The 18,861-nt window shown below is 33.2% G+C and overlaps 2 protein-coding genes across 5 annotated transcripts; both read right to left on the bottom strand.

The window, feature by feature from the left end:
- On the bottom strand, positions 1 to 7,013 carry LOC145315387 (solute carrier family 2, facilitated glucose transporter member 10-like). The gene is made up of 9 exons (XM_080155371.1): positions 6,892 to 7,013; positions 6,127 to 6,360; positions 5,641 to 5,742; positions 5,253 to 5,335; positions 4,576 to 4,688; positions 3,974 to 4,037; positions 2,800 to 3,002; positions 2,310 to 2,457; positions 1 to 2,131 (listed from the first exon to the last, which is right to left on the bottom strand). Exons 1-9 carry the CDS (start codon positions 6,987 to 6,989, stop codon positions 1,353 to 1,355), a joined length of 1,824 nt encoding a protein of 607 aa, XP_080011497.1. The 5' UTR covers positions 6,990 to 7,013; the 3' UTR covers positions 1 to 1,352.
- LOC145316405 (protein Aster-B-like) lies at positions 7,002 to 18,562 on the bottom strand. 4 transcript variants are annotated; one of them, XR_013878473.1, is made up of 15 exons: positions 18,414 to 18,562; positions 17,628 to 17,963; positions 17,043 to 17,184; positions 16,657 to 16,760; positions 16,173 to 16,285; positions 15,557 to 15,746; positions 14,530 to 14,838; positions 13,938 to 14,154; positions 13,663 to 13,780; positions 12,149 to 12,254; positions 11,394 to 11,582; positions 11,174 to 11,227; positions 10,417 to 10,573; positions 7,482 to 10,128; positions 7,002 to 7,147 (listed from the first exon to the last, which is right to left on the bottom strand). XR_013878473.1 is itself a non-coding variant. In XM_080156875.1 (14 exons), exons 1-14 carry the CDS (start codon positions 18,459 to 18,461, stop codon positions 10,463 to 10,465), a joined length of 2,037 nt encoding a protein of 678 aa, XP_080013001.1. In that variant the 5' UTR covers positions 18,462 to 18,562; the 3' UTR covers positions 10,051 to 10,462. The 4 variants fall into 4 exon arrangements, 2 of the variants coding, with proteins under 2 accessions (XP_080013001.1, XP_080013000.1); XR_013878472.1 differs by having other exon boundaries at positions 10,343 to 10,573; positions 18,414 to 18,561; XM_080156875.1 differs by lacking the exon at positions 7,002 to 7,147 and adding an exon at positions 13,532 to 13,604 and having other exon boundaries at positions 10,051 to 10,573; positions 13,736 to 13,780.
- Positions 18,563 to 18,861: the final 299 nt, after the last annotated feature.

Genomic DNA, 18,861 nt, shown 5'->3' with positions numbered 1-18,861 from the left:
TCTGAAAATAGAATTATTTATTTTTGCATATATGTATAAATGTGCATAAAATTTGTAAAATATCACACAAGAGTAGAATTGATTAGATCACATTTTTGGAATGTTATAATATGTTAATGAGGTGCAGGAAGCATAATTTCCAGTATGGCTTCGAAACCGATCAATATCCGCTGGATTAGAACCGGTTTTCAGCCATACTGAAAAATAATGTATAGGATCATATTACAGACAATTTTCCACAAATATTAAAATAAAAATCATAAAATTAAAACTAGTATTGTTAGCCTAGACCTTCGGTCCCTCGGGGCAAACAAAACTGGTTTAAATCATTTAAATTTTCATTTTAATATCCGCGGAAAGCTATCTATAATACGATGCGATAAATAACTAATATGTATTTTTGCTCTAAATATAAATATTATTATTGTGATATTGCATAGATTGCTTAGTTAAAATACTGTAATAAGTAGTAAAATATTTTCGTAAAAAATCAATATATTGCAATTTTAACAGTATATCTAAATTATGGCTAAAAAATATTTATTTTCAAATAAAAGTTTAAGTAGTTTAATGTTTATTATAAAATATTTTTGAGCAATTTATTAATGTGAGTGCAAATTTCCCCGAGATAAATCACACAAAATAAATTAAAATATAAAGATAAATGTAATATATAATAAAAGGGGTAGTTACACGAAGTGCATTTGACCCTAAGTTAGTGAACATAGTATTTTTTCCTATTCTATGATATTATTGAATGCATTTATACAGAATATAAATTAAAGAATTTTAATTTATTGCCATGTAGTTTTCTAAATGTCCAGACATGGAAATACACAATCTTTTAAACATGTAATATTTTTATCAAAACAGCAATGCAAAACTTTTATTATTTACGTCCCAATGAAATACTTACAAAAAACAGTATTCTTTGAATTTATTAGGGTTGGCAATCCGGATCCGGAATCCGCCTAATTTTCGGCCAATTTTGGAATCCGAATCTGGAATCCGCCACTTTTTTTGACGGATTTTTTAAGAATCTGGAATCCGAATCCTGCCCAAAAATTCGACGGATTGCCATCACTAGAATTTATGCTTGAATTTGTTTTTCTGTAACCAACAGTTTATCATTTTTGGTTGTTTATCAATAACTGTATGGTGAAAGTTAATTTTTCTTTCGAATACCGTTATTGCTTACTCATAATTATCATGTTACATAAAAAAGTATTTTAAGGTTCACAACTGTTCCAAATAATTAACTCATGCAACTATCCCTTTTTTTATAAAATTTTAAAAGATCATAATACATATTTAATAGTTATGTTATTTTGATTTCATACTATGTAATAATACTAGAAATTAGAATCCTGTAATTTCATAAAATCAGCTGTGTTATAAGCTTCAGGTAGTTTTCTTGAATAAGAATTTTTTACTTTAAAACTTTTGGGATTCTTCAGCATATTCGAGATTTCTTCTAGGCTTTTGCCTTTCGTTTCAGGTACAAATTTATAAATAAAAATAATGGATAAAACTGCAAATAATAAATACATAAAAAATACCAAAGGCAGAGTTAAAACCCTAACTGCATCCAGAAAAGTGACTGACACAAACACATTAGCAGTCCAATTGACAGCTTGACCCATGCTCATGGCCTGACCCTTGAGACTGACCGGAAACAATTCTGTCAACAGGATCCAGGTGACAGGACCAAAGCTGAGACTAAATGCAGCAACATACAGAACAAGAGCAACAAATGCGAGGTAGCGAAGTCCGAAAGGAAGTTTGTTAGTCTCGTCATCACAGAGGGAGGTTATATTAACATTATCATTAAAATGTTGAATATGGCTAAACATATTTTTATGAATATGATCAGAAATATTTGATTCATAAGGCACTTCTGTTGTTGAACTAGCACTTGATTCAGAAATATTAAAGAAAGAATCATCCGCATGGCTACAGCTTTCTCTGTGGTGATAACCCACAGCAGAGTATTCATATCCAGCAAATATTGTAAGGGCAAATAGGCAGACAGCCATACAGGAGGATCCTACCAGCAACAGCTTTCTCCTCCCTACTTTGTCCACCAATAGGAGGCTTAGTATTGTGGAGGCTACTTTCATCATACCAAGTCCTGAACAAAAAAGTTTAGATTATCATATGTTTTTTATATAATAAATGCTCTTTGCGATAGAGAACATTAAAATATCTGCTGTCTCTCTTAAATAGCAGCCGAGAAAATCACTTTTCCATCATAGCGATACAGACTGACGGACGGACAGACACCGACAGGCAAAGAAAATATAACTAACCTACTGTGGCGCTGGCAGCCAGAGATTCTCCACAAAATCCTACAGCTTCAAAAATATCCGTAGCATAATAGAGTATGTTGGGTTGGCCAGTAATCTGGAGAAACAGTACAAGGGTCAGACCAACCATGCTTCGGTGCAGAACATTGTCCTTAAAATAACATATTACTGTCAATAAAAATCTTTGCTGAAGAGCAGGAAAGAAAAGCACATTTGACTCTAAATTATACTGATACCCAAAGTTTTATAAACATTATCTCTCATTTGAAGTTTTTAAAACATCTGGTACTGTTATTAAATTTTGATTGCTTTGTACAAAACTTCATTGTCTAAACTTCTCCACCAATAATTTTAATCTTCACAATGGTTAATTTTGTTAATACCCAAAATTTCTAATTATAAATCCTAGTTCAAAAATAGAAGGTATTAGATGTTGTGCCTAGTGTTTCATATAGGTATGCGCTGTAAGAAAGTCAAGATTTTAAATTTATACCTGTTTATCAAAGAGCTGAGAGCAAGATGACTCACTGGCCATCTCGACACTCAACCTGATGTTCACCATCTCCTGTTTCACCTCCGTGGCTGGGTAGATGGAGCGTAGCACCTCTATAGCCTCACTGTCCCGCTGGTGCAGCAGCAGAAAGTGGGGGGTCCTGGGCAACCAGTACATCCACACCAACTGTATCACAGATAGCACTGAAATATTTAAACTAGGATGATAACATCCATAAAAGCGACTCAAAAAATCCCTAAATTTATTACTCCAATATTTACATTTTTAAATATACACTTCAAAAGAAAAATGTCTAACTTGATCAATCTCGAAAATACAAAAAGACCATTAATGTATATAATGTATATGTGCAATAATAAAAGTTGCGAAGTTATGAGATCTAAAAAATTAATGTAAAAATAAGGTTCAATAAGTCTTAGCAAAGATGCCATGGGATGAGATATTATTGTTTTATTTGTAACCCACCTGAACTAATTCCAAACATAACTCTCCATCCATCCCTGGTTTCCATGAGAATATAGTTGACTAGGAATTATTATTTGTAACCCACCTGAACTAATTCCAAACATAACTCTCTACCCATCCCTGGTGTCCATGAGAATATAGTTGACTAGGAATTATTATTTGTAACCCACCTGAACTAATTTCAAACATAACTCTCCACCCATCCCTGGTGTCCATGAGAATATAGTTGACTAGGAATTATTATTTGTAACCCACCTGAACTAATTCCAAACATAACTCTCTACCCATCCCTGGTTTCCATGAGAATATAGTTGACTAGGAATTATTATTTGTAACCCACCTGAACTAATTCCAAACATAACTCTCTACCCATCCCTGGTTTCCATGAGAATATAGTTGACTAGGAATTATTATTTGTAACCCACCTGAACTAATTCCAAACATAACTCTCCATCCATCCCTGGTGTCCATGAGAATATAGTTGACTAGGAATTATTATTTGTAACCCACCTGAACTAATTCCAAACATAACTCTTCACGCATCCCTGGTGTCCATGAGAATATAGTTGACTAGGAATTATTAATTGTAAGTTTGTAACCCACCTGAACTAATTCCAAACATAACTCTCCATCCATCCCTGGTTTCCATGAGAATATAGTTGACTAGGAATTATTATTTGTAACCCACCTGAACTAATTCCAAACATAACTCTCCACCCATCCCTGGTGTCCATGAGAATATAGTTGATTAAGAATTATTATTTGTAACCCACCTGAATTAATTCCAAACATAACTCTCCACCCATCCCTGGTGTCCATGAGGATATAGTTGACTAGGAATTATTATTTGTAACCCACCTGAACTAATTCCAAACATAACTCTCCACCCATCCCTGGTGTCCATGAGAATATAGTTGATTAAGAATTATTATTTGTAACCCACCTGAATTAATTCCAAACATAACTCTCCACCCATCCCTGGTGTCCATGAAAATATAGTTGATTAAGAATTATTATTTGTAACCCACCTGAACTAATTCCAAACATAACTCTCCACCCATCCCTGGTGTCCATGAGAATATAGTTGATTAAGAATTATTATTTGTAACCCACCTGAACTAATTCCAAACATAACTCTCCACCCATCCCTGGTGTCCATGAGAATATAGTTGACTAGGAATTATTATTTGTAACCCACCTTAATTAATTTCAAACATAACTCTCCACCCATCCCTGGTGTCCATGAGAATATAGTTGACTAGGAATTATTATTTGTAACCCACCTTAATTAATTTCAAACATAACTCTCCACCCATCCCTGGTGTCCATGAGAATATAGTTGACTAGGAACGCCAGTAGGAAACCAATGGTGATTCCAAGCTCGTTTAGGGATACTAACATCCCTGATAATTATAATCAATTATTTGAAAGTATTAACGAGTTTTGTAAAAATATAAAGATAAGCTTAGTATTAACCCTAGGCAGGTTATATGCTATTCCTTCCTATGAAAGGAAGTCGACTCCCCCCCCCCCCCTATCCCCTAGAAAAATAGCCCTACCAAAATATTTAACCGTTCTACATTTTTTAAAACACAAGGAAGGGGGTTACACTGGACTTTAAATAAATTGCGTTTTATAAACACATTCTCTTATTCTTGGACAAAAAAACCTTAGGGACTTTGATCAAATTCTAAATGTTTGGCACAATATAGAAGTAGTACATTTATTAATAATAATTGGGGTTATATAATATATATCAATGAATCGTCAATTGTCATATCCCTAAAGACTCTGAAAAAAGACACAAAAATAAAATGTATGGGAGAGAGGATCGACCCCTCCCTCTGTATTGGGAAAATTCAATATACATTGACAAAAATACAAAATGTAATAATAATACGGCTATACTATTTCATTTTAGGCCAAAAAAAGGGTAATATTTTAGGCAATAAAACAAACAAACTTACCTCTTTGTTTTGGTTTAGCTATTTCAGATATGTAGAGGCACTCAGCCATGGCAGATAGACTCACTCCAAACCCAACAATAAACCTGAACAATTATACATAGTTACAGTATTATAAACATCATTTTGTCTTTTTTATTACCAAAATGAGGGTTTTTACCTAAAAATACAATTCATGTTACTAAATCATTGAAAACTAATATCCGAAAACTACAAATTTTAAACAATTGCAAGCAGTTTTATAAAAAATGTGTCAATAATATACATATATTTCTTCCTACATCTAATACATAAATCATTGGTATGCGTACCCATTTTATTTTTTAAAACAAGCTGAACAAATGCAATCTAAAAACTTTTACATTCCTTTGAACACACTTTGTATCATTACCTGCCAACAAGGAGGACAACAAACGAGTTTGCGCAGGCCATCATCAATGAACCAACAGTGAAAACTATAGCTGTCAACTGGATACACCATTTTCTACCAAATCTAAACAAAAATGTTTTTTAAGGTTAAAGAATTGGGTAAAGAGGACGGATTTAGGGTATAAAGAAATAAAATATAATCAGATATGACAACAGCTGTCAAATATAAGATTTGAATTAAAGTAGAACAATTCTATACAGGGATCTAAAAGGATAAGACAATGGCTAATAAATTTAAGTACATCCCCAAAGATAATAAACAAAATTAACCCTTCTCTAGATTAAAATTAGTGGTTGAAACGTTTGAACACTCAACTTAATTAACCAACCAATAAAAATTCACTTAAGTACCCAAAGTTGTAAAACCAACGAATAAGAAAACGTTATTATAGGACTTTGGAGTCTAGTGTAATAAACAGCTAATTGTCCCCTTTCTCAATTTCTATACCTGTTTAATATTTTACTGGCAAGAAGGCTGGCAGACAGTGCTCCCAACGGCATGAAACTGACCAGAGACTCCTCCTGGCCGCAGGTTAACTTCATGACGTGAGCCACCTGGACCTTGGCGCCAGAGATGACGCCAACATCATAACCAAACAGAACTCCTCCTATGGCAGCTATAACTGAGGCAAGATAAACAGTTTTGTTGCTGGGTGGAAGATTGCTGTCGTCAATGGAGAACCTAAATTTCAAAATATTGTATTTTAATAATAAGAATGGATATAGGATATACGTGGATAGGGTACAGGGGGTGGATGGGAGAGATCGTTATTTTTAAATCTCACTTTATCAAAGTACATAATAATCTGTTGTAAGATACAATTTATAATAAATCTATTGTAATAGGATACTTTTCGAATTGTATAAGGAGCAAATTCAATACTCCCAATTTTCCATCGGAATATGGATGGACAGAGAAATATGAGTTTCTGAGTAGATGCCCATTGGCTTGGAGAATATTTTGAAATAATTTCACAAGTTTATTTTAAACAGAAGGTGTGTAAATCATATTTCCTATAAGACTAAATGGATGGACAAACGGACAAAATAAGTTATTAAGTAAAAGTTCATTGGTCAAGAGAATCTTTTTAAAAAATTTCACAAAACAGTTGAATAATTTACCCCTATCCCTAAACATAAAAAAAAAACACGGGTGTAGGGTCGCTACTACTAATCTAGCCATTTATAAAGTAGCTGCGCTATTCATCAATACCTTCTGTGTCTAGAAGATGCTTCAGTGTCCTGACCATCCCCATCTTCATTCTCCTCCTCAAGATGATCAACAAGGACGTGTCTATCCTCGTCAGCCATTGTTTAAACACATCTGAACAAAACAAACAGAACCCGATAAATTTATGTATAAAATATGAAGTGGCACAAATATAATATAATAAAACTGTACTGGATAAAATCTAATAGATTGTGCATAGCAGAAATACAATGTCTGTAGCTGAGCTAGTGGTGTTAATCTAGATACAAAATCCATTGTAAGGGGTAGTTCATTAAATGGAGCTTTAGTAGAATCGTTAGTATGAAGTCAACAAGCCATAAAATAAATCAACAAAATAAAGAATGCTTATCTATCTAATAACAGAAAAGCATTATAAATTACTTAGGGTGGTTTTAGGCTATTTTCCTGACCTTTCCCACTTTCCCCAAGAGGATAGGGATGAAGCAACTAGTAAAGTAATAATGGCAGAATAATTAATTTACGATTAAACTTTCTTGAGGAACATATGATTATTTTATATCTAAATCAGAGTCTAAGAATTTAAATTAGTCATTTAAAATCTAGATAAACACCACCAGTAGTAAAATATACAATTACATAAAACAATAATTTAAAAGCCAATAAAAAATTGGTGTTAGAAACAAAATTTATGCATTACAATAAAACTATTAAATTGAGAAATGATTTTGGCAATCTTATGATGTTAATTATTTTTCATTTGAAACATAAAACAAGAATATACTCCCTAAGATCCATGGTAAAAATATGGTGAATTAAAAAACAAGGCATCTTAGGGATGAGACAATGATCGATAAATTAGGGTAGCCTCCAATTATGATAAACAAAATAAGTTCAGACAATGCTACCCCTCTCCCACAAAGATTTTAATCTAAAGAATAACAAAACAAGTTCATAAGCTTTGGGGGAAGTAAAACTTACAATACATTGTCCCTTCCCTCCCTGCTTTAAAACAATCTGACTGAAATTTGACAATATATTTCATAAGCATAAATTTCTTGAACAAGGCAAATAAACTTTAGTTTTTATATAAAAACAATCAGATAAATATTTGTTAATATTACACACATTCACAATAACATATTCGCATTAAAAAAAATTATCACAGAATTTGTAGAATATGAAATCCTTGTTTTGACTTGGATTTTTAATATATCACACGCTGGGTACAGTACGACGTACGGATGAAGGAAAAAGTAAATAGAAAAAGAAGGTAATATTTTCGCGCATCTTCTTAAAGTTGGGTGTTGGGTTGTAGTCAAACTGTTCTTAATTATGGACCATTTCATATATACATATAAATATATACATTTGGTATAATTAAGAACACTTTGACCTAATAAGAGCATATGACTACAACCAAACACCCAACTTCGCGGAAAATACGCGAAAAAAATAACCCTATTTATAAGTTACTGTATTTTTTAAAGAAATCTAATGGTAAATATATTTATTATTTGCATCGGTAACTCTGCTCAAATTGGGTTAACAAAAGTGTAAATTTAATAACACTTTAACGCATACATAACTTGAAGTAACCTTTACTAATCCCTTGATCCCTGGTAAAAATTTAATTAAGAGCAACGTCTTAATAGATTGATATTTATATTACATATACACAGATAGAAGGGTGACTGTGCAGTAAAATATTTCTGCAATATTATGAATCCGGGATACAGACAAAGTTTGATAATAACTTCAGTAGACGAAAGTTAAAAATGTAATCAAGGCTACGCAGATGCACATATGCCGTCAATGTGTCCTTTTAGCTAACGCGCGGCTAATGAGTTCTGATTTTAATACTAATTAAGGAATGGGATTTTAAAAACTGTAATATTAAGTTTTTAAATATGGAATTTTGATAGAATCAGAAGTTTTCATAGGTCTTAAAAAAACCTTACTTTAAGTTTACATAAAGGTATAGTATTAATACTAGTAATGAACTTAAACTTGAGCATTAATACAATATCAATTGAAGCTTTAATAAATCTTTGTTAGCCTTGTTCTACAATTTTAAAACCTTGTCCCTATCCCGATGAAGATTGCATACTTTGCAAAGGTTAAAAATTTAAATCTCTAGCAGAAAAATCACATGGTAAATCACATAAATAATTTTAGACAAATTCAAATTATTTTTATAAATTTATGTACCTATGGATCTAATAAAAACACTAAAATTTTAGATTAATTGGAAGGTAATATGGTCAATAAAGTGGATTAATTTTTTAATGGATTGTTCTATAAATTGTTCATAATGATTATATTACACAAGATTGAGACGGATTAAAAAAATGTATCACTTGATAAGACAGATATTTAGCGATTTGAATCATGAAATGTTTTTGTGCGTAATAGTTTCCTTTTGGGGGAAATGGGCAATTAGATAGTATTCTTGTTACATACAAAACAGGATTCAAATTTGTGCTCCTTAAAAATCTTATTCGGGGCAGCATGGCGGTGTCAACACCCCTCTATGATAAAAGACCTACATTCAAATTTTTAAAATCCCCCAATGCTTACTCCAACTTGCAATTGAATTTTCTGTACACGCCCTTGATAGCAATGAAGGGCTAAAAGGGTAAAGAAACTTAAAATGACAAGGATGACAGAATCCATAAGTAGTAAAGCACAAAAAATTCATGGATGGAAAAACGGGCAAAGTGATGATATTAAGGAGCAGATATTCAGAACAAATATTAGAAAATCACAAATTTTTTATAAAACTTTTGTAGCAGGACCTACAGGCCAATTAAATTGTTTACTGGATACTCACCAAAAATGTGCAATCCATCTTAAATAGCAGGAGAAAAAATTCCTCTTATAGTGATACAAACTGACAGACAAAGTATAGAATAGAGTAGCTTCGATACTAAAAAAATACATGGAAAAATATAATTAAAACAAAGATACCTGAAATTGACTAATATCCCAAAATACCATAAACACAATAAAATATCAAAACATAAAATACATAATTAAAAGGCAATGCTAAGAAATGCCAAGAAAAACAAAAAGCAAATGATATGTTAATACCTTGGTTGAAAATAAATATAATATAATAAATAATAAAAACGCAAAAAAAAGAAAATTAATGTTCACACAGAAATAAAAGTTAATGAAATCATTTAATCACCTCTTATTTAAATCGTTTGGACGTATACAAACGTATTATTTGACGAGTGAAAAATTAAACACAATTATCTAAGTACAAAATGTTAAATGCAATAGGTTACAAGGGAATAATAAGAAACAAAAGATAAAAAAAATCCTTTTCATACCTATAAATTTTAATTTCTATACCTAAATTTGAGATAAAATTAATAGTATTACAAAAACTAAAAATCTACTTTGAAAAAAACTGGCGTTGTGCAGAAATAACAGATTTGTTGGACTTTTTCCCATTTACATTAGGTACCTAGAAAACAGATTTAGAGTCTAATATTTAAAAAAAAATATATAATTCCTATTGCAGTATTTCCCAAATAAAACCTAGTAAAATTATAATTATGGCAACTATAAAAATGGTGGACCCCAATTAGAGTTCCATTTTTTGTTTTGTTTGAGCTAGTTTTGCCAGCAAAGACTCGAGGGATCTTGTATTTTCATCACTTGTCTGTTTCAATATCTTACCAGCATGCTCTAATATCTGAAAGAAGGAATAAAACTTGTTGAAAATAGAGTTACGTGCTTTGTTGTAGTAGCCCTGATTCTACGCACAGCTGTACTGAATGTAATACAAAATAAAGGGACTATGCACGAACGAGATTAATTTTAATTAAATATTTAGCCCTAAATAAAGTATATCAACCAAAAAAATGCCCTACGGGTGCTTAACATTACTTGCTCTCGTTTGTATATAGTCCCCTTTTTGAGCTAAATCAGAATTCTCATGAAAGCTACGTACATCTATAACATCATTCTGGCCTCATAGAGTATGACCTGTGATCAATTTTATAAAAAGCCTTAAATCTAACTAAAAATTTGTTTTTAATGTTTTTGAAATAATACCTATTAGATTTTTATTAGCCTTTTATGTACCTATGGCTGTACAAGGGGAGTTGAAGGTGGCGTTTAGGGTAGGATGGGAGGATTTAACTCCACACCATTTTTTTAAGTTTTAATTTTCATCACAACATACAATAAATTATAACCCTATAAAAGTCAACTTGTTTTAGATACAGAGACAGAAAAACATCCAACTACTTATCATAGTTTCTAGAAACAAATTTTTAATTGTTTAATTCACCTGTTCTGCCTCTATCAAGGATGCACTTATCTTCTTTAAAGAATCTGACACTTCCTAAAATTAAAAAAAAATCTTTTAGTACCTACCTAATATATTTTTAAAAATCATTTTATAGTTATATGAAATCTAAGCAATACAAAATGTCCTTGCAACGTCTAAGCTTACAAACAGATATCATTATTGTAAAGCTTTCCACTGAGAAAGAATAAATCATAGTCACCTGTCTAACTTGGTGGTGTTGCGCTACTTGTGCCCGGAACAGCTGAAACCATTCCTTGTCATTCTGGGGCAACATCTCCAACAAGTTGTAGTCTATGTTAATCATGGTGTCCGTGTCAGGTGGGCTGGCGGCTGGCTGCATCAAGTACATGTTGGTCAACACTATCAAGTTTACGGCACACGTCACAAACTAAAAATATACACAGATAATACTAGGTAGGTAGTGGAAATTGGACTACAAATTATACCTACTGGACTGCAACGATTTTTAATCACGTTTTTACATTCGATTGCTTAAAAACTTTGGAGACTTCAATTAATATTGATTGGATTGTACAATATAGCAGTATACAATTTTACCACCAACAATTTTGTCTACAGAAGGAGTTATTTTGTTTATCATAATTAGAGAGGTACGTGAATTTAATGTTCATTGTCTTATCCTTTAAGATCCCTGAGTAGTACATCCAGAGCTGGATCTTTAAATCATTTTATTGGTGAGCCAGATCGGGGTGAGCCAACTTTCCACCAATGAGAGCACAGCATTTTATGAAATTTGCCGTATTAACGTTTTCTTATTCGTTAGCTTAGGAACTTCGGGGATCAGTTGGTTCATTAAGTTCAGTGTCTAATCGTTTCAACCATTATTTGTAATCTATTTGCATCATTATAGGAATGTACATCAATCTATTGTCCATTGTCTTATCCCTTTCAATCCTAGCAATTCAGGCTTTTATTATAATGAAATAATCTTACCAGCATTAAAATGACTAGAAGGAAAAGAAGACCACTCCATGTTATTTCAATATGTTCGGGTCCGTGTAACACAGGTTCAGAAAGGGCACTTTTCAAAACATTGGTCCTGAAACATTATTAATATTATGAAGCTACCATTACCCATGACATACATTAACACAATAAAGGAGAAAGGTAAAATTAATGTGTTTCACTTTGTTTATAAACGCAGTGATCATCCTCTCTGTGTTGAGACAGAGCCACACCTTGTTGTTTATAATACCTTGGTTTAACTCTAGCTGCATAGTGATCAGCTACTTGATGATCATCCTCTCTGTGTTGAGACAGGACCACACCTTGTTGTTTATACATACCTTGGTTTAGCTCTAGCTGCAAAGTGATCAGCTACTTGATGATCATCCTCTCTGTGTTGAGACAGAGCCACACCTTGTTGTTTATACATACCTTGGTTTAGCTCTAGCTGCATAGTGATCAGCTACTTGATGATCATCCTCTCTTTGTTGAGACAGGACCACACCTTGTTGTTTATACATACCTTGGTTTAGCTCTAGCCACACCTTGTTGTTTATACATACCTTGGTTTGGCTCTCGCTGCATAGTGATCAGCTACTTGATGATCATCCTCTCTTTGTTGAGACAGAGCCACACCTTGTTGTTTATACATACCTTGGTTTATCTCTAGCTGCATAGTGATCAGCTACTTGATGATCATCCTCTCTGTGTTGAGACAGGACCACACCTTGTTGTTTATACATACCTTGGTTTAGCTCTAGCTGCATAGTGATCAGCTACTTGATGATCATCCTCTCTTTGTTGAGACAGGACCACACCTTGTTGTTTATACATACCTTGGTTTAGCTCTAGCCACACCTTGTTGTTTATACATACCTTGGTTTGGCTCTAGCTGCATAGTGATCAGCTACTTGATGATCATCCTCTCTTTGTTGAGACAGAGCCACACCTTGTTGTTTATACATACCTTGGTTTATCTCTAGCTGCATAGTGATCAGCTACTTGATGATCATCCTCTCTGTGTTGAGACAGGACCACACCTTGTTGTTTATACATACCTTGGTTTAGCTCTAGCTGCATAGTGATCAGCTACTTGATGATCATCCTCTCTTTGTTGAGACAGGACCACACCTTGTTGTTTATACATACCTTGGTTTAGCTCTAGCCACACCTTGTTGTTTATACATACCTTGGTTTGGCTCTCGCTGCATAGTGATCAGCTACTTGATGATCATCCTCTCTTTGTTGAGACAGAGCCACACCTTGTTGTTTATACATACCTTGGTTTATCTCTAGCTGCATAGTGATCAGCTACTTGATGATCATCCTCTCTGTGTTGAGACAGGACCACACCTTGTTGTTTATACATACCTTGGTTTAGCTCTAGCTGCATAGTGATCAGCTACTTGATGATCATCCTCTCTGTGTTGAGACAGGGCCACACCTTGTTGTTTATACATACCTTGGTTTAGCTCTAGCCACACCTTGTTGTTTATACATACCTTGGTTTGGCTCTAGCTGCATAGTGATCAGCTACTTGATGATCATCCTCTCTGTGTTGAGACAGGGCCACACCAAGTTCTTTATAAAAACTCTTGATTCCATTCCATGCGTTACTTTCTAAAAAAAAATATTTTTTTAAGCTCAATAGGACAGATACAAGAACATTAATGATTAACTCTTTAGGTACTCAACTTTTTGCTAGAACCAAAAACATCCACGAAAACTTAAGGTCTAATTATACTTCAGTTTTATGATAATAAAATGTCCCCATTACCTATTTTCCCTTTGATATATCCCCAAAGCTCTTTCTTGAACACAATTTCAGCCTTGACTAGAATTCTTGATGACTGATCAGTTTCTCTGTGCACGCAGATATGTGTTCTGATAGTGAATGAATCCGCATATGGGACCCCGCTGTTGAATGCCTCCAGGTCGATACAGTATATTTGACCGGGAGTCGAACATGTTCGCTCTATCTGGATCTCCTTCACCTAGGTAGGTTATACAACATATCATACTAATTTTAAATTAAACTAATCCTAATGTTTTTTTTGCAAATTAATGTTCAATGTCTAGGTACCTATCTAAGGAATAGTTATTTATCACAACGTACTATAGACAGCTTTCCGCTGATATGATATCAATATGAAAAGGTTAAAATCTTCGAGGCTAACAAAACCCGTATCATTATATTTATTTTAATATTCTTTGAAAATTATCTATAATACGATGCTTTACATGATTATACCGTATGTCTGAGAACCGGTTATAATCGGTTTCGAATCCATACTGGAAAAAAAGATTTCTTTATATATGACATAATTTAGTTGTTAGGTTTGGTACCTCAAGGTAAATAGGGAACTAACCTGACTAGTTTTAGGCCCCACAGGATTATTAATCCTCAGATTATACGACACCTCCCGAGTCTTCCCCTTCTCGCCCTCCCCCGTCTCCCAGTCCCCGACATCCAACTCCGTGGTGCCCCTGTTCTTGTGGAATGTAAAGTAGAAGTTGGAGTTGGTGAAGTAAAGTGTCTGCACCTCTGGCACTGGCTTGTTGACAACAGTGTTGAGAACCATATCACCTGGCACGGTCTGCATCCAGTCAGCTATGATGTCATCTATGCTCTCTCCTTCCCCAGATGTTTGGCCGCCACGACGCTGCTTGCCTTTGCCCTAAACATAATATCCTATTATATAAAGTAGGTAGTTTTTTTTGTATGGAGCTTAAGATCTCAATAACTACTGAACCGATTTGGTTCTCCTTTTTAGGTAAGCTTCACAAAGCTCCTGTGAGGGTTTTGGGTCATTATATTTCAGTTTGAAGTCTTGGGATGGTTTTAAGATATTTTTTAGTCCCTCTCTGTCTTTTAGAATACTAAGCTCCTAGAGGCTGGGGTCGTAGCTGCTTATATTTTTGAAAGTATTTCCTATTATATAAAGTTTATGTTTTTTAACCTAAAGCTTAAAAATTAAATAACTACTGAGCTGATTTCTTCATTTTAGGAAAGCTTAATATAGGTCAAGGGATGGTTTAAGGCTATACTTTTCCTCCCTCTTTAACCTTTTAATTATGGGACTCCTTGATGCTAGGGAAATAGCCACTAGTACTTTCCGATAAAACCAATAGAAACTGATATTGTAGCGAGAAAAAATAAGCATTTTTTCATCTACTTAATGAATAATCCTTTACGAAAATAAATTCTTTATATCTGAGAATTTAAAGTAAAGATACATACGTAAAACCCTCTCAATAATATATTAATACATACTACAGGGTAATGGCTAGGATTCTAAGATAAATATAAACTAACAAAGGCCAAGTTTTAATCATGCAAACACATATATAATTACCAACTGTTATCGTTCATCTGATTTTAGATTTAAATCTTACCCTACGATTAGTAGTTTGTGTGAGATCTTCCGACGAGGGAGCTCCCAGGGAGAAGGTAACAGGAGTGGATGGTGGAGGAGACCTGGCCATGACCCCGTCAGGTAGATCCTCTTCAGGATATTGCACCATAATTATCTGGTTTAGTTCATCTTCAGAAAGCTCCTCCCCGGTACAAACAGCTGACCAGAGTCTAGATAAAATGGATATAGAATTTATGTGATATATTGACAGGGGAAAAGTTCTCGTCAATTTAGGTTGCTAACAAGAATTTCATTTATAAGTCGGTTCATTCATCCAGTAGAAGGGGAGGAGATTCGATAAAGGGGATGCATGGAGGATATATTAGAGTATATGACAATCTGGTGCAACATCCAAGTAATAATATATCGATTCTAGATAAATACACTTTAACAATAAAATTAACGCTTATTTTGTTTTTAGAAAAAATACGCTGAATATAAATTTTTTTGTAATTCATTCTTTTTACTTGCAAGCACATAAAAAAAATTTGTAGGTATAAGAAAGGATTTATTCATATTTATTCTCAATTTTATATAATGTATTCTTTGAGTGCGTAAAACGGAAAAAGCCTCTTCGGCTTATTATTAATACTTACTTGTTTATAATATCATACGTAGAATCACGGTTATGAAAGGTTGCAAAGAAGTAGGTTTTCTTATTTTTGGTTGTTATCTGGATTGCGTTTGGTATCAAATAAGCAGTCTTCTCCTAAAATATGTTACCTAGTGATTATATTAAATAACAATCAACTAATTCGAGAAAAAAATATTTGTTATTGTTTCGTAATTTCAGATGTTTTTTTGGGGTCTGCTGTAGTAGTAATTACGATATTTATATCTGACCATAAACTATTAGGTAGTTTTTGTGATGTTTTGATTAAAGTACAACAATGAAGTGGGAAGTGGTTAATATTCTTTATGTTCCCACCCCGTGGACCCTGTGCCGACTTTCATTTGGGTCTTTGAATATCACCCAATAGCGTCGGAAATATTAACACAGCCAAGTCACTACAGAATAGCTAGATTTTGTGTTTGCCCAAGCCGAGTATTATTTGTTTCCAGTTATTATAAGAAACTTACTTTTGAAATCAATGTAACATCTTGAAATGCAATTTGTAAAGAATGCTCTAAGCCAAATATTTTACTATAAAAGCAAATATAGCCTGTTGATATGTACATTCGACCTAAAATATATATTTCATTTGTTATAAAATTTAATTTAAAGGATTTTTACAGATATTTTAGTAGTTTTTTCTGTACATAATAACTTTACATTAAAAAAATATATATAGATAGCAGCATCAGAATTATCCTCTAGGTTAGATAAAAGATGTTTCTATCTTGAAATATTTCTTCATTATCTTGTAAGCCATGAGAGGGTCTTTTTAAATATCTTTACATACTTAAATACAATAATATTTTCCAAAAAGGATAAAAAATCTTAGATCTAAAAGAAAAAAAATTACCTTGGCGCAAAATATCTTTGCTATGTGCACAGGAAAAGTCGACAATGAATTTGTTTTCTTGGTCGTTGAAAAACTCTTTATATTCCTTGTTTCTTGACTTGTAACTTGGGTACATCCCCTCGAACCAGGAACGTTTTTCTTCCTATACAATGAATGGATTTATTATTACTTAGATCTTACAGCAGATTATCAAGTACTCTAATAAAGTGAAACTTATATCTGGCTAAAATAACGATACCCCGATCCACCCCTTTAACCCATCTCCTTCAATCCTACTGAATGGACTAACTGACCAATAAATGATGTCCATGTTAGCAACCTAATTTCACGATAATTTTCCCCTGTCATAATATCCACGTATATTTTATAACAATTATAATATACTATTTAAAGCAAAAACTTTCAGCAATAAAGGTAAACATTTGTGAGGCGTGTTAAAATCTTCATTTTAATTTTGTTCAAATAGTTATTTATAGGACGATTAAAAGTGATTTTGAAGCGTGACATCATGTGCCGCTTGTCATACTTTTCAAAATACCTACAATAAACAATTCTTTTAAGTATAAGAAATAATAAAAAATTAACCTGAACTTCTAATTCGACATCATTATTTCTACTAGTTGTAGTTTTCACAGATTTGTCCGAATTATTCCTAGGCAGTCCCCCGTCTGATTTACTATCCAAAGGCCTACGACGGTGGTGTTTATGGGTGCTATTACTCCCAGAATGGATGATGCCGAGGGAGGGCGAGGTGACCAGGGTCGGCGTAGCATTTGGCGGTGGGGATAAATGCATCTGTTCGGCGGACAACGATGTGGTTTTCCGTCGGCTGGATTTGTGCTTGGAGGATTTTCTGGATGTAACTGAGGCTGCAGTGTTTGTGGTATGGTCCAAGTCACACCCAGAAAGCCCAGGATTGTCCTGTAAAATAAAAAAACAGATATAAAACAAATATAAATCATAATTATTATGTAAACAAAATTATTAGGTAGGTATTGTAATTCAGAGCAATTTTCAAATCACATATCAATATTTTTTTTAAATTCATAATCATTACAAGAATTTTAGGGGTTATATATCGCAATTAGAGCAGTTTTATCATCCCTGACGATATTTTATCGCATTAAGTAATTGGTTGTTACAATGGATATAGAACATACATAGCTAATGTGATAGTGGAAATTTTTTTTCCATTTAGGTTGCTATCATGGACATCATTTATTGATCAGTTTGTTCATCCAGTAGCAGGATGTGGTATAGTGGGTGGATGATCCCCCCGATCGTTATTTAAAGCCAGCTAAAAGTTTTACTTTTTAGAGTAAATAAAAATCTGGTGCAAGATCCAAGAAATAATAATTCCAATGATAATACCTTTAAGTCTTCTAGAACGTTTTCATTGTCATCCACACGCTCCACCATTTTCAACAATTGACCTACCACCAATTTTGTTTTATTATCACAGAAGTTATTTAATTTCTTATTTTTTTATATCATGTCATCTGAAATTTATGAATAAACAATCTTTTCTTTACACCAAAATAAATATCAAATAAATTCTAAAATAAAAAGGCAAGGAAAACAATGGCCAATAAACCAATGTGCAACCTAAATGTTGATAAACAAAATTATTCCTTCTGTATAGTACATGAATTAGTAGTTGAAACGCTTGTACACTTAACTCAATAAACCAACCAATCAAAATTTAATCAAAGTCCCAAAAGTTGTTAAGCCAACAATTGAGAAAACGTTATTTAAAAATTTAGGGGACTGGTAAATTAAACAGCCCAAGGTTCTCTCCCTACCTGTTAAAGGGCTTCGT

Source organism: Acartia tonsa, chromosome 4 (genome assembly GCF_053477335.1).
Source record: "Acartia tonsa isolate MP-2025a chromosome 4, ASM5347733v1, whole genome shotgun sequence".
NCBI classification, from domain to species: Eukaryota; Metazoa; Arthropoda; class Copepoda; order Calanoida; family Acartiidae; genus Acartia; species Acartia tonsa.
This window is presented reverse-complemented; position numbering and strand designations above follow the sequence as displayed.

What these genes read in the sequence shown, in the direction of transcription:
- LOC145315387 (XM_080155371.1), bottom strand. Translation starts at nt 6,989, where the DNA reads ATGGCTGACGAGGATAGACACGTCCTTGTTGATCATCTTGAGGAGGAG. An exon ending in AGCTAAACCAAAACAAAGAG is followed by an intron (nt 4,689 to 5,252) that starts GTAAGTTTGTTT and finishes TATAATTATCAG; the next exon opens with GGATGTTAGTATCCCTAAAC. An exon ending in CTCAGCTCTTTGATAAACAG is followed by an intron (nt 2,458 to 2,799) that starts GTATAAATTTAA and finishes TGTTATTTTAAG; the next exon opens with GACAATGTTCTGCACCGAAG.
- LOC145316405 (XM_080156875.1), bottom strand. Translation starts at nt 18,461, where the DNA reads ATGGTGGAGCGTGTGGATGACAATGAAAACGTTCTAGAAGACTTAAAG. An exon ending in GAGTTTTTATAAAGAACTTG is followed by an intron (nt 13,605 to 13,735) that starts GTGTGGCCCTGT and finishes ATAAACAACAAG; the next exon opens with GTGTGGCCCTGTCTCAACAC. An exon ending in GCAGCTAGAGCTAAACCAAG is followed by an intron (nt 12,255 to 13,531) that starts GTATGTATAAAC and finishes ATAATGTTTCAG; the next exon opens with GACCAATGTTTTGAAAAGTG.